This window comes from Zeus faber (genome assembly GCF_960531495.2).
Source record: "Zeus faber genome assembly, chromosome: 9".
Lineage (NCBI taxonomy): Eukaryota > Metazoa > Chordata > Actinopteri > Zeiformes > Zeidae > Zeus > Zeus faber.
In genome coordinates, this window is record NC_137197.1 from 27,787,122 (window position 1) to 27,800,829 (window position 13,708).

At 42.7% G+C, this 13,708-nt stretch overlaps 1 protein-coding gene across 2 annotated transcripts in view; it reads right to left on the reverse strand.

The window, feature by feature from the left end:
* Positions 1–11,976, reverse strand: part of wdfy1 (WD repeat and FYVE domain containing 1) — a 26,015-nt gene extending 14,039 nt beyond the window's left edge. Inside the window, exons 1-12 of one of the 2 annotated variants that reach the window (XM_080006893.1) lie at positions 11,799–11,976; positions 10,251–10,318; positions 9,848–9,921; positions 8,044–8,098; positions 6,195–6,345; positions 5,150–5,262; positions 3,837–3,963; positions 3,043–3,148; positions 2,203–2,304; positions 1,641–1,771; positions 1,444–1,552; positions 1–495 (exon numbers count right to left, since the gene is read on the reverse strand). The exon at positions 1–495 is cut by the window's left edge and continues 1,773 nt beyond it. In XM_080006893.1, the coding sequence (XP_079863019.1) occupies positions 436–495; positions 1,444–1,552; positions 1,641–1,771; positions 2,203–2,304; positions 3,043–3,148; positions 3,837–3,963; positions 5,150–5,262; positions 6,195–6,345; positions 8,044–8,098; positions 9,848–9,921; positions 10,251–10,318; positions 11,799–11,935 (1,233 nt within the window). In that variant the 5' untranslated portion in view covers positions 11,936–11,976 and the 3' untranslated portion in view covers positions 1–435. The remainder of the gene's footprint in view (positions 496–1,443; positions 1,553–1,640; positions 1,772–2,202; positions 2,305–3,042; positions 3,149–3,836; positions 3,964–5,149; positions 5,263–6,194; positions 6,346–8,043; positions 8,099–9,847; positions 9,922–10,250; positions 10,319–11,798) is intronic. The other variant, XM_080006892.1, reaches the window with a different exon arrangement.
* Positions 11,977–13,708: the final 1,732 nt, after the last annotated feature.

The following is a 13,708-nucleotide window of genomic DNA, read 5'->3' on the forward strand; positions in this document are numbered from 1 at the left end:
CAACTCATGGACACACACACGGGCGCGCAAAACATTGTGCTTATGATTCTGTTCTGCTTACGAGTCACAAATCACTCTTATAAGAAGCAAGAGAATGTCATACAAGAAGCTGATCCGAGCGATCGGTACCACATGTTGACACGCACACACACACACACACACACACACACACACACACACACACACACACACACACACACACACACACACACACACACACACACACACACACACACACACACACACACGTAACAGTAAGCCTCTTGGTGGTTAAGAGAGAGATTAGGCATGGGGGGGGCGGGGGGGGTTTACATCAAAACATTTCCATGACAACTGTAGTCCGCCAGCCCGCCACGTGTCGTAGGTTGGTTGGGTGGAGTCGGGACGGCGTAGAAAGGCCGGCCTCCGTTTTATTTATTCATTTTTCTTTCATCTTCAGCGTGCGGAGAGGCCCGTTGCTAAGCTACAGCCGACCACCTGCGTCATGTCCCAGATCTGCGGAAAGACGGAGATAAAGATTAAGGTGGCGTCGGCACTTTAGCCGCTGCATTCCTCTGGATGATTGGGCCTTTTTTCTGTTTGCGGCCGCTGTGTCATTTCTTGTTCTATATCCACACACACACACACACACACACACACACACACACACACACACACACACACACACACACACACACACACACACACACACACACACACACACACACACACACTCTACATCCGCCAACTTTCTGCTGGGGGTTTGTCCCTCATCCTTCTGGGTCTTTAAGGGGGGGTTTCTCCCACTGGCCTGGGGGGCTCAGTGTGTACAGGGGTTCCCACTCCCTCAAATAAAACATTTTCCATGACGTTTCCAGGACGTTTGGACGTGCATATTATGACCCTTCCAAATTTCCGACCTAGGAAGCTCCAGACTGAGGGGAGCAAGTTTCAATTTCAATAATATTTGTAGTGTTCTTGAAATGTTTATTCTAAAATAAATACAGCATAAAAATATTTTTGGTCCAACCAAAAATATTTTTATGCTGTATTTATTTTGAATATTGAATAGATTTCTTTCCAAGACTCAACTCTTGTTTTCCAGGATAATTGGAGCAATTTTGTCATATTACTTTTGACTTTTTTAGTACTGGAAACCGACATTACAAAATCCCAGGAAGGTTTTCCAGGATGTTTGGGTACCCTGAAAAGACCCTTGGGACAGCAAAGAAACTTGAGAAAGGCTGAAAGACTAATTTCTGTCTTTATGAAATTTCTCATATTTACTCATGTAATATTAAAATATTTTCTCATTACCACACACACACACACACACACACACACACACACACACACACACACACACACACACACACACACACACACACACACACCTTAATAGCTATGTTTTGACAGCGGACAGTTAAATGAATGAGGTATATATGATATGGTGGAATCAGTCACCTTGACGATGCGATCGTTGCCGCAGGTGACCATCAGGCCTCTTGAGGGGTCGATGTCCATGTGGGCAATGTTGTGCTTCCCCTCGTGAAACGTGGCCAGGGGGGTCCGGCTGCACGACAAAACATACGCATCACATCCGCCCCGCATCATTTATTGTACAGTTAAACTGTAAACTGACACAAAATCTAGGAACTCACTCTTCTTCTTTGATGGTGTCGAAGCAGGTGTCACACACCCGCACCAGGAACTCAAAGCCCATGATGGGGTAGGCGGAGCGCTTGGAACTGCATTTCCCGCACACGGCCTTGCCGCACTTCCTGCAGTGGTGCTGAAAAAAACCATAAAATGAATATGCAATAAACCTACCTAACTTTTTTTATTTTTTTTTATTAAGCAATACACCAAAAAATGTACTAAAAACAGAAAAATTGGCAATGAACAATAAACCTAAAATCTGACAAAATCAATGCAAAAATTGGCGATTTACAATAAACTTAAAAAATAACAAAATAAAAAATTGAACAATTGGTAGTATACAATAAACCTAAAAAAAAAAATCACTAAAAATAGAACATTTCACAATATACAGTAAACCTAAAAATAAACACTCAAGCAACATAATTTCAGTTTCAGTGATTATATTCTACAAATCAAGTGTTTTATTTATATTTATTTAGTGGCATTCTATTCACAAAAAGGACAAAAAACTCTGAACTTTAGACTTCAGACCTTGAACGTCCTCAGAGCCCGTCGTCCTACCTGTCTGAGCCCCAGCGTCTTGTTGTCCCACATCTGCTTGATGTTCCAGAAGAACGGCTGCTCGCATTTCTGACAGGAGTCGCTGTCCAGCCACTGGGGGGCCTACGGAGACGCACGGACACACAACTCAAGGACCCTCAATTTCATAACCTCAGGAAATGCTGAGCATTTTAGCCCCGGAATCAAATCTACGGAACTCTTATTGTAACGGAAGATGAACGCAGATGAGATTGTAGAGGTCAACTAACTCACCAAGGAACAATATGTGTAGATCTGTGAGTCTGACTAGGCCTGTCACGATCATGACATTTTAGTTGACGATTGACATGCAAATAATTGCGACCATCATCTTATTTGTCGTCCCATTCAGTTCAGTACCAAAAAAAAAATAATAATAATAAAAAAAGAAGAATGCATGTCTGACAATTGCAGAGAATTTGGGTAGATTTTAAAGAGGACTTATCTTACGTGGTATTTTCACAACATTTGAACCCTGATTTAATGAGTCTTGTGACTCCATTGTGTTTCTAGGCTGACCTGTGTTTCCATTCAAATGAATGAATAATTTCCGTCAAGGAAAAAATCTTGACCATTTCCACTATGTTTGGTCTTCCATTACTCGAATTCAGTCGTCATTTTGACTCTAGTAGAAAATACTCCCAAGGGTTACCTTTCAGAAGAGACCAAGATTAGACCTGGAGTCCCAGGGGTTCAACCACATTAACCATTTCGTTTGGGTAAGTAATTTTCAGGTTTCTGGTGCTCAAACCTTTATCCAACTCAGGCACTAATGTGACAACGTGGCGGGAATTCCCTACATAGCGTGACAAGGTGGCGAACCTCTTCCCTGTTCATGTCCATGTTCCACATGGTGATGCCGCCGTCCGCCGAGCAGGACAGCAGCTGCCTGGTGATCTGCAGGTAACGCACCGCCTGCACCCGCTCGCTGAGGAGAAACAAAGGGAAATGGACGAGGTCAGAGAGAGACAGACGCTCTCCCCAGGGACAGCTGGTACTGATGCTACTGAGACCTGTTGCCGACAGAAGGTGGGAGATGAGGGGGGGGGACAGGAACACTCTGATCTAGGGAGAGGGATACTCTAGGGTTTCCTCAAGAGATTCAAGATTCAAGATTCAAGATTTTTTATTTGTCACATACATATACATACTTCCATACATATATGCAGTGAAATGTAATGCAACGCACCCGGTGATAGCACACAAAGTCCTAGGAAAAAGTACAAAAATAAAATAAAAATAAAAAGTAGAAAATTCCTTTCTAATAGACCGACTAACTGACTCCTAAAACGTAATACAGTAAGTGGAATACTTATAGAATAAGATAAAAAATATATAGAATAAAATACAATAAAAAATAAATTGAAATAAACTGGAATAGGTTGAAGGAATATGCCTATGTATATAGGCATATATACATAGGCATACTCGACATACTCGATCTGAAAAACCCTTTTTGTTGATCTAAGGACGTAAGCCGGCTCTTCTTCTTAAAAGCTCTGGTTCATTTTTTACAGTAACTCCACCCGCCCTACTACCCACAACAAAAAAACAACAAAAAAACAACAAAATGGATGGTAAGAATTAAAAGAAAATGAAAACACACAATGACTCACTGGTGTCCCTGGAGCAGAAGGGTGCGGCCCTTGCGGCCGCCGATGTCCCACATGATGACGCTGTGGTCCGAGGCCCCCGAGAACAGCAGCCTCTGGACCGGGTCCCACCACAGGGCCGCTATGCTGCCTGGAGTGGAGTGGAGTGGAGTGGAGTGGGGGGGGGGATGGGAAGCAGTGAGATGACTTGACTGCGCGTGTAGGGGTTTGCGGGCGGCGAGTGTCAGGGGCTCTTTGACGCCCTCCAGTGCTGGCCGGGGGCACTGCCTCTCAACGTTTGACATGTGGAATGGACAGAAAGAGTGACGACATTTACGTCACGGACGTGGACCCTTGCGGACGCAGAAAGTGTAATTTGGCCTCAAAGCTTAGGCTGAGGCTACCCCTCCAGGTGTTGTCCGACAAACTGCTTTCCAATTCTGAAGGCGACAAGAGCGGTGGTTAAAACCAGAAGCTCCATCAGCCTATCCATCAGGAAACGTTGTAGAGATTTTTCCACTGGACTTATACGCGCAGAGAGGACTTTCATGTGCGAGTGAGGAGTACATTGATGTCAATGATGGAATTACTGAGACTGTGCTGGCCGTTTGTGGGTGTCGGCTTGAAGGGCAGCTCCCGATTGGTTTCGATTTGTCGACAGCCGACGTCCCACTTAATGAAGCCAAAGCGGATCGGCTGTTCGCTTTCAACACTGCTCCTTCCCCAATGCCTGTCTCCTCAATGGTCTGAGCAAAGGGGTTCAGTAGCATTAGAAAAATGTGTTTTGGGACATGGCCAAGAGCATTTCCTCAACATGTTGAGGCTTTTCTTTCTTTCCATTGATGGCAAATGAGCTGTACTCGACCATAGAGAGGGATAAGGTCTGGCCCTTCAATTAGCATGTGTGCGGCCACTGATCCATACTAACTCTGATTCATTTATCTTTAGGTTGGTACCAACAGACTAATCTTTTTTATCTTTTATCATTTTTATTTATAAGGCAGATAGCTGCATGCTCAATAAAATGAATGAAATTACAGCTAACTCAGTTCTGAAAGGGGTGATTTTGCCTATTTTGAACCTACACCAACAAATAAACTAGAACCTGTATCTAGACTAATACATCTGTAATATATTTAGAGACAAAATGCTTATCACACTTAGATTAAGGCATATCAGAATAGCTCCTCTGATCCATGAGAGAGAACTGGACTCGGGTCGGCCCTTTGTGCTGCATTTATGACACTATACCTCAAAACTTATTAATGTCTTTGGAACAGCGGAATAAAAAAAAAAATATATATAGTAGGGTGAAGTGTATTTTTGTGTGTAACCACCTTCGTGGCCCTTGAGCGTTGTGATGGTGGAGTAGGTTTGTCTCTCCAGTTTCAGCAGGGTGATCTGTCCGGAGTAGTCGCCCACGAAGGCGTGCTGCGTCTCGCGGTCGTATCTGGCAGTGTGGTCAGGGAATGTGTTTTTGTCTTCATTTCACTTTGCGTGGTCAAAAGCGGTAAAGAATTTCCCAGCCTTTTGTCAATCAAGGCCCACTTTTTACAACGACATCATCCTGCAGCACACCACTGTCCTGTTTCTTCTAAAAACGTCATAAATATGTGGAACTGTGTTTAGTGTTATGGCCGACTTATATCGATAAGAGACTCGCTACGATTCATTTGTAGTGCACAAATCTTTAATGGCTCAGTCCAAGACTGATTTACTCTTTAAATTCCATCAAAATAATAAATAGTTTTGACAGAATTAAAATATACTTGTGAGAATTCCATTCACAACACAGAGCCAAACAGTCTCTTGTGACTTCTGTTCACCGAACGTCCTTCTCGCTCACCGTGCTTTACACCGACTGAACTAAATGAACCAAAAGTCAGAAACTCGAGCGACTCTTTTTTTCTGAGTGACTCGTCAAGAACCGAATCTCAAAAAAAGAGTTGAATCTTTCATCCCTACGAGTAGTCATCACTTTTGAAACTTGTTTTGATGAACAAAGAGATGCTGTTATGGCTGAAACTGACGAATTAGATGAATTAGTGGAGCCTAGCAATTTTGAGTTTGTAACACAAAAGCAAACTTCCATTATTATTTTCTTAATGGAATTTGAAAAATATGAATGGCACACCTGGTGCACACAGGTAACCAAAACACCTGAGATAGAAATAGCAGACACCTTTCTAACATTATATTATTTTCTATGTACTCTCACAAATAAGAGACCGATACTAATAGGACACAGGGACTCTGGAACACACACACACACACACACACACACACACACACACACACACACACACACACACACACACACACACACACACACACACACACACACACACACACACACACACACACACACACACACAAGGATACTGCAGGCAGGAGGCCCAGGAGGTGAAGTAGTGTCTGCCCAGCATGCTGCCGCTCTGGGTGCACATCCAGCTCACGCTCTTGTCGTGGCCTGTGCTCACCACCCACTCGCTCTCCAGGGAGAACATCATGTCCGACACGCGGTTCTGGTGGGCTGGAATAGAAAAACAAAAAACAAAAACATAAACACACAAAAAGGCACATTGATGAAAACAGGTGTTCATCGAGGAGGCATACATCAAGACGATCAGAATCACAACCAGAAGTAAAAATGTAATAAAAGACAATTAGCATTAAAAAAAACAAACAAACAAACCACACACACACACACACACACACACACACACACACACACACACACACACACACACACACACACACACACACACACACACACACACACACACACACACACACACACACACACACTAAAATTAAAGTTAAAATAGAAATAGCCGAAAAATACAAAATAGCAATAATATAATAAAATATAAAAATAAATAACAAAATACACTAATGATTCTATGGACAAGATAGGTTATTTGCATGGTTATAAATGATAAATTACTCTACATATCTCCTGAGTTGTAACGGTTTATCCAGTATATTGCACATATAATGGACAGGGCTTCCAAAACGTTAAAAAAAAAACAATATTCAAGGCAGACATGTTTGAGATCTGAGACCATCTGAGTCATTGGGTCTCAGGGTAACGCAGTTAGGCCAGTCTCTCCATGGCTGCAGTGCACAGCGGTTTTAAAGAACTCATAAGGACAGCTGGTGCCGACTAGGTCTTTGTGCTACAACCGGCATGTACAGTACAGTACTTTAGTTATAGTTTTTGTCACAGAGCACACGGACAGGATGCAGAGTCACATCATCGCATCCAATCTTTCTTGGAAAATGTCCTTCAAACAGGGGCGTTTGTGCGCAAGGGGGCTGTCCATTTTGATTCTGTCTTTCACCAACGTGTGCTGATGAGGGTGGAGGCGAGGCCAATCGGATGTTGATATATCCTAAGATTGTGTTCTCCGGCCCGGAGGTAAGAAAAAAAGTGGATATTATAATGAGCCAATTACACGGTCAATATGACAGGAGATGTAATCAAGGAGTCGTTTGACGACAATGATCCACCCGCCTCCAACCAAATTATCCGGGCGTGCGCACGTGGTAAAATGACACAGGGACAAAAACCAGGGTTCATTCTGGCATTACAAAATTAAATACAAGGACTTTCAAGTACCTTTTTTTTTAAGCACTTCTTTTTCCCCATTTTCAGGGACATCACACAAAACAAACATCATCAATTTCCAGAGTCAGAGTCTCATTGTCTATTATTTGTATTAGTATATTATCTAATATTGATCTCATTGTCATATATTATAAGCGCCTATTCCCAACCAAGCTGGATTACATGTACTACATGTACATTCTGGAAATGTTTTATTATGTTATGATTTGAATAACAGAACCAGAGGGAATATCACAGGTCACGTTTTTCATTGAAGACTTTTCAAGCACTTCACAAAAGGGCCTATTTTCAAGGTATTCCGGGACTGAAATTTCTGAGGACGAAATTCAAGCACCTCAAGGACCGTTGAGATAAGAACCCAAAAAAACAGCGGCCGCACTGAGTGAGAGAGAGAGAGAGAGACTGACGAGCAGCCTGAGGCATTCTGGGAAATGGGACCAGATGATTTCTCATGGGACTGGGAGTGGCCGAAAATGGTCTTTCCCCTCAAGGCTCCGTATACTCATGTGCGAGAAAAGAGAACTTTTCACGCAACAAAGTTGTGTTGGGGAGAACAAGAACCCAACAACGCGGTGTTTGGGTATTTCGAGCGTTTCTCACCTGGATACGTCTTGACGTGGTTCATCTTGTTGAAATCCTCGGAGATGAGAAACTCCTATCAGCAAAAGCAAAAGGACAAGTTCAGTTCCATTGCCTTCAAAAATATCCAGATTTTAGTCAGAAGGTGAGAGCCAAGCCCATTTAATTCACAGAATTCCCTTTTTTGTGTGTTCATTTTTAAAGGAAAGGTTATTAAATCAGGGTTCATTCTGGCATGACAAAATGAAATGAAACGACTTCAAATTCATTTTTTGAGCACCATTTTTTTTTAATCTTCACAACAAAAAATATATAAAAATAAAAATAATAAAATGTAAGAATATAAAAGACCTGCTCCGTAAAGACTAGATGTCTTTCAGTTTACTGTCCTTGTAGCCAAGCGCCACGGTTCGGACTCTGCATTTTTCAGAATGTTTTTTTTTTTTCCTTCTTCCCTAAATCAAAAAGATATTTGTACGTAAATTAAAATTCGGAAAAACCCACTATTTGTGCTTTATTTGAATTTTGGCTCCACATCTGCTTTAGGGCAATGTAACTGCTTCCATTCCCACACACTTCCATACGGCATATGAAAACCAGGGGGGGGATGACAGGTTTTCAGTTATCTCTTTTCAAGACCAATTTTTCTCATCGACTTTTCAAGCACTTCAGCACAAAAGGGTCTATTTTCAACGTAACCCAGTACGTGACTTTTTAAGGACAGAATTCCAGCGCGTCAAGGAACTGGTAGGAGCTTTATGACTTACAGCCGTTCATCAGACCCTTTCAATTTTATTGGTGGTGGCTGTAGCGGTTATTGTTCTCTTTCCAACACAGAGCGCTACCACTCCACTGGGTCTGTGTTACTTCCCACCAGAGCACTGTTCAGAAATATGGGGTCACTATCTTGTGGTATAGAAAGGGTCGCTCGGATCCCATACTAGAAATAAGTAAGCTAAACGGTAATATTTGACCACAACAAAAGTCATCACGCGCGTCTTTAAACACTCTGCAGTCTGTACAAACGGGCTGCACTCCAGCGTTTCCTTTAGCCGGTAACTGCCGGTTTTTGACCGGGAAAATCTGTCGACATATTTAAATCTCTCCGGTCACAATGTCTGGTGAAAATAATTCCCTCCAAGCACAATTTCAATTAGTGCAGGGCGATAAAATAACCATAATTATCGGTATTTTTTCCCCAGCGTCAAAATAAAATAGACCCAATCATTTCCATCAAAAATTCCCTAGATCTGTTTATTTCCCAATCTGCAAGTTGCAACAGAAAGCCAATCAGTTTGGACGATCTAAAGCTGAGCTTTCACCTCTAACCAATCACCTAACCCTAACCCACAGGTTTCACTTGTAAACACAGTAGACACACACACACACAGAGCGGAGACAGAGCACAGCTACCGAAACTCAGAGGAGAAGCAGAAACATACACATCCATCCGTAGTTTGGCCTTTTTTGCGATATTTAAGTTGACTCCAAAGCAGACGATAAATATTCATTGTCTAAAATATTTCAACGACGGACAACGACAAACTTATTATTTATTTAGACCTACTTTATTATATTTATTTTTGATCCACTACATATTTTATTTTGAATATTCAATAAAAAAAAAAATATTCTAAATCAACATGCCCTCATGATTTCAGTCTCTATAAAGCCTGCCTATAAATTGTTAGGCCAATTAAGCTCAATAAACACAGATAATATTTGACTGGAATTTCTCCCATTTGTCTGGGTCATTGAAATCTTCCAGGAAACGTGGACCGGCACCAACTTTTTTTTTCCCTAACGGAAACTCTGCTGCACTCACCACAACAGCGCCGTTGTCCTGGCCGATGAAGATGCGTCGGCTGTCATGGTGGTACGACATGCAAGAACATGGGGCTGGGGGACACACACACACACACACACACACACACACACACACACACACACACACACACACACACACACACACACACACACACACACACACACACACACACACACACACACACACACACACACACAGTCTTCAAACCACATCAAACCAAGATGCTTCTCCAACAGATTTCTAGATCCGCACAAAACAAAGCCTCCTTTGTCTAGAACAATGGGGGGAAAAGGCTTTTTGTGACTATTGCTGAGCTAACAGAATTTGAAGCGGAAAAAAATACTTTCTTGCTCTATTCCCCAGTTATGACATTAATAGGTCATAATCAAATGCTACTTACAGGAGACCGTGTGGTAGATGCTCGGCCAATACTGGCCGCTGTCTCTCTTCAGCCAAACCCGGATAGTTCTACAGGTAAAAAGAAAAAGTGCCAAACTGTCACATTTGAAATGTTCAAAACTCTCAAAGTTGTTTTTCTATTTCCACATCGAAGCAGATGCCCATTGAGGTAGACACAATGGTATCTTACCATTATATTATATTTCACCTTAGATTGTACCTAATCACACGGGCCCTCTAGCCTCACCACAACTGGTTTGTTTTAAGCCAAGGCAGGTGGTGGTGCCAGGGTTCGTGCGCCCACCATCACTATCACGGCTGTGTTTGGATTTTGCAGCTGTCCCTTCTGGTGAAGGCCCTGGCGAAGATGCAGACATTAACTTCCAATGAATAACAGAAGAGCCATGAAAGGTTGGGCTCGCTTCTGAGCTCCGGTCGTTGACGAATCACAGGGTAAAAAAAAAGAAAGAAAAGAAATAAAAAGAGCCGTTCGATTTGCAGACTCTTCGTTGGTGTGATTCAGTTGGCGTACTGCACGGCGAGCGAGGGAGCACTGGAACCAGAGTCAGAAGAGTTGTTCGGCACCGAGCTGGGAATTCAATTCTCACAGCAACCGCTTAAGTCTGTCACAATCAAATGGAACTGCAGGGAAACTGGAGCCCGGAATTTTTCATTTGTTCTGCCTCATTTCTCTCAAAAAGTATCCATTTCGGCAGAGAAATGCAAAGTGTGATTCGCAAGAGTAATTCACATCTCTCAGAATTCAATATATTGATGAAATGCAAAGTGTAAATCAATCACATTCTATATGAATTACACCAAATGCCTTTGCCTTCTTTCCACGTTGATTTAGTCCCCCAGTGAGTATTTTCGGTTTGTGAGTCAGATTCCCTTTTCTGCAGAAATGACTCGATTCCCAAATCAAAAACAAAACAAAACAAAAAAAGGATTCGTTGGTCACTGGAAGCAGGCCGTGCCCTCCAACTTGGAGTTGAAGCCATTCACTGCATATTAATGTGAAATTAGCTGGAAAGCTCATTGAGAGTCGTCTCATTATTCAAGTCCCAAATCATCAAAACTATTGACATCCATACCGTCGCGCTGACCATCTAACACCGTGGGAGTAGCGGTCACCTCACCAGAACTATGTTTAACCACCCGAACGTTAACCGTGAGTAGTCTCCAATAAGTTCCAGTGAGAGGGCGACCAGTCGGGGGGGGGGGAAACAAGGCCCGTTGTCCCAAAGTGTGTCCGCAGAAGAAACACTATGGATACCAAGCAGCTCGAACGCTGAAGTCTTAATTCTGGATTTGGATCAGGCTATCCCATGGTACGGGGACATTCTCAGCCAACTAACCGGCTCTCCCATTGGTTTCATTCCCGTCGGTTGGTGGCTGTATGATTGCCAGATAATCACCCAGGCACCGCGGGTCTCTATTCGTCATCTTTGCGGAAAACTATTTCTTCACGACCCGCTCGACTGACCGATGTGTACCAGCAAGTAGACGGGGCCCGCCGCAGACGGAGCGCCCGCGCCGTAAAACTCACCGGTCCTCACTGACCGTGATGACTCCGTCCTCTTTCGGTATCAACACGGCGGCGTTGACCGCGTCCGAATGCCCCTCGATCTTGTTCAGAAGCACCGGCCTGGAGGTCTGGGGCCTCGAATGGATCTCGGCTGCCATGGTTGAAACTAGCAATGTTTTCCTTTCAGCTGTTGTGTGTGTTTTTTCTCTCCCCTCCTCCCTCCTCCCTCCTAGTGGCGGTGAGAGCATCAGCTGACAGCACAGGATCTGTCAGGATTACCACACTCAATGGAGTAAAGACGCACGCCAAAGAAAGAAAGAAAGAAAAAACAACCGCGCTCATCTATTATATATATATATATATATATATATATATATATATATATATATATATATATATATATATATATATATATATATATATAAAAAATAAAACACATCAAACTACTGGATGGGGTGGATGACAATGCTAAGATGGTAACATACATACCGTGCTCCGGGCGGGTTATCTCCCAAACAGGAGCCTTTCTGTGTGGAGTTTGCATGTTCCCTCCCCCGTGCTCACATGGGGTTTCCTCCACCTCACGTCAGTAAGGACCCCCACCCAAAAAAAAACATGCACCCATCATCGTCTGACCAGCGACGGACGGACATTTTAGCACCTGGTCCCCGGGCGCGTCCACGTACGCTGCCCACTGCTCCTGGCTGTGGCCCCGGAGGAAGGACAAGCCAGGATGGGTCAAAAGCAGAGGATCCATTTCACCAGCCACCATCAAAAGCATGTGCATGTGTGTGTGTGTGTGTGTGTGTGTGTGTGTGTGTGCGCAAGCATGTGTTGTAGTGTGGTGTGTTGCGTGATGAATAAAGACTGCTTCTTTCTTGTTTCTTCCACAAGATTCGAGCGGTTTATTTCCACTGCCTTACTGTACTGTACGTAGCACACTGTGCTGCACACTGCATCACTGCTCTGGGTTACGGCATGCTGCGCTGTATTGCTGTTCGCTGTTACTGTGTTGCACTGTACTGTGCGTGTCCCGACACACTTTATTCACATGCACTTCACTGCACACATCTGTACATACAAACAGCCTATCCCATGCACATAACTCTATTCCCTTCTAGTTTGTATTCTCTTTTTTGGGTCTTATTTTATTTCTATTAGTCTATTCACTAACTGCATTATATTACAATAATAGTAAAGCAATATGGATGAAAACAGAAAACAAATTGCCAACTGCACTAAACCTAAAACAAACAAAATAACAAATCAACCTCTATCATCAATTCACCCCCTTCGAAAAATAGGAAATTCACTACAACCCACATATGTCTTCAGTCGTGTGACGACAGCGGGAAAAAGAATGAGGACGAGTTCATCTTATAAACATGTGTACTTACTTTATTAAATATTAAGCAAGGTTTGATGACACAAAAAAAAACAAAAAACAAAGAAGCAGAAAAACGGCTCCAGGTTCAACACTGAGCGTACAACCTATATTGACACAGCTCAGGAGGAGCGCAAACAAAATTTGCCGAGATGGAGCCCTTCCAAAAGTAAAACGATAAATAAGTCGGACTCTTACTTAATAGTTCACACGATACACATTTGACATTCAAGGTATTAAAAAAAAATAATAATAATAAAAAAATGATTGAAACAATTAAAACGGAATTGCAAACATATTCCTCAAAATATTAAGCATTACAGGAGAAAAAAAAAAAAAAAAAAAAAAAAAAAAAGCACTTTTAAAAAAGAAATACAATTAAAAAAAGTTCAGCCCTCATTCAGAAATCTATAGGAATCAAGTGTGTGTGTGTGTGTGTGTGTGTGTGTGTGTGTGTGTGTGTGTGTGTGTGTGTGTTTATGGGTATGCAAACATTTCCTATCGAGGCCTACAATGTAGTCCTTGTGGTTTCTGTGGCCGCCTGGAC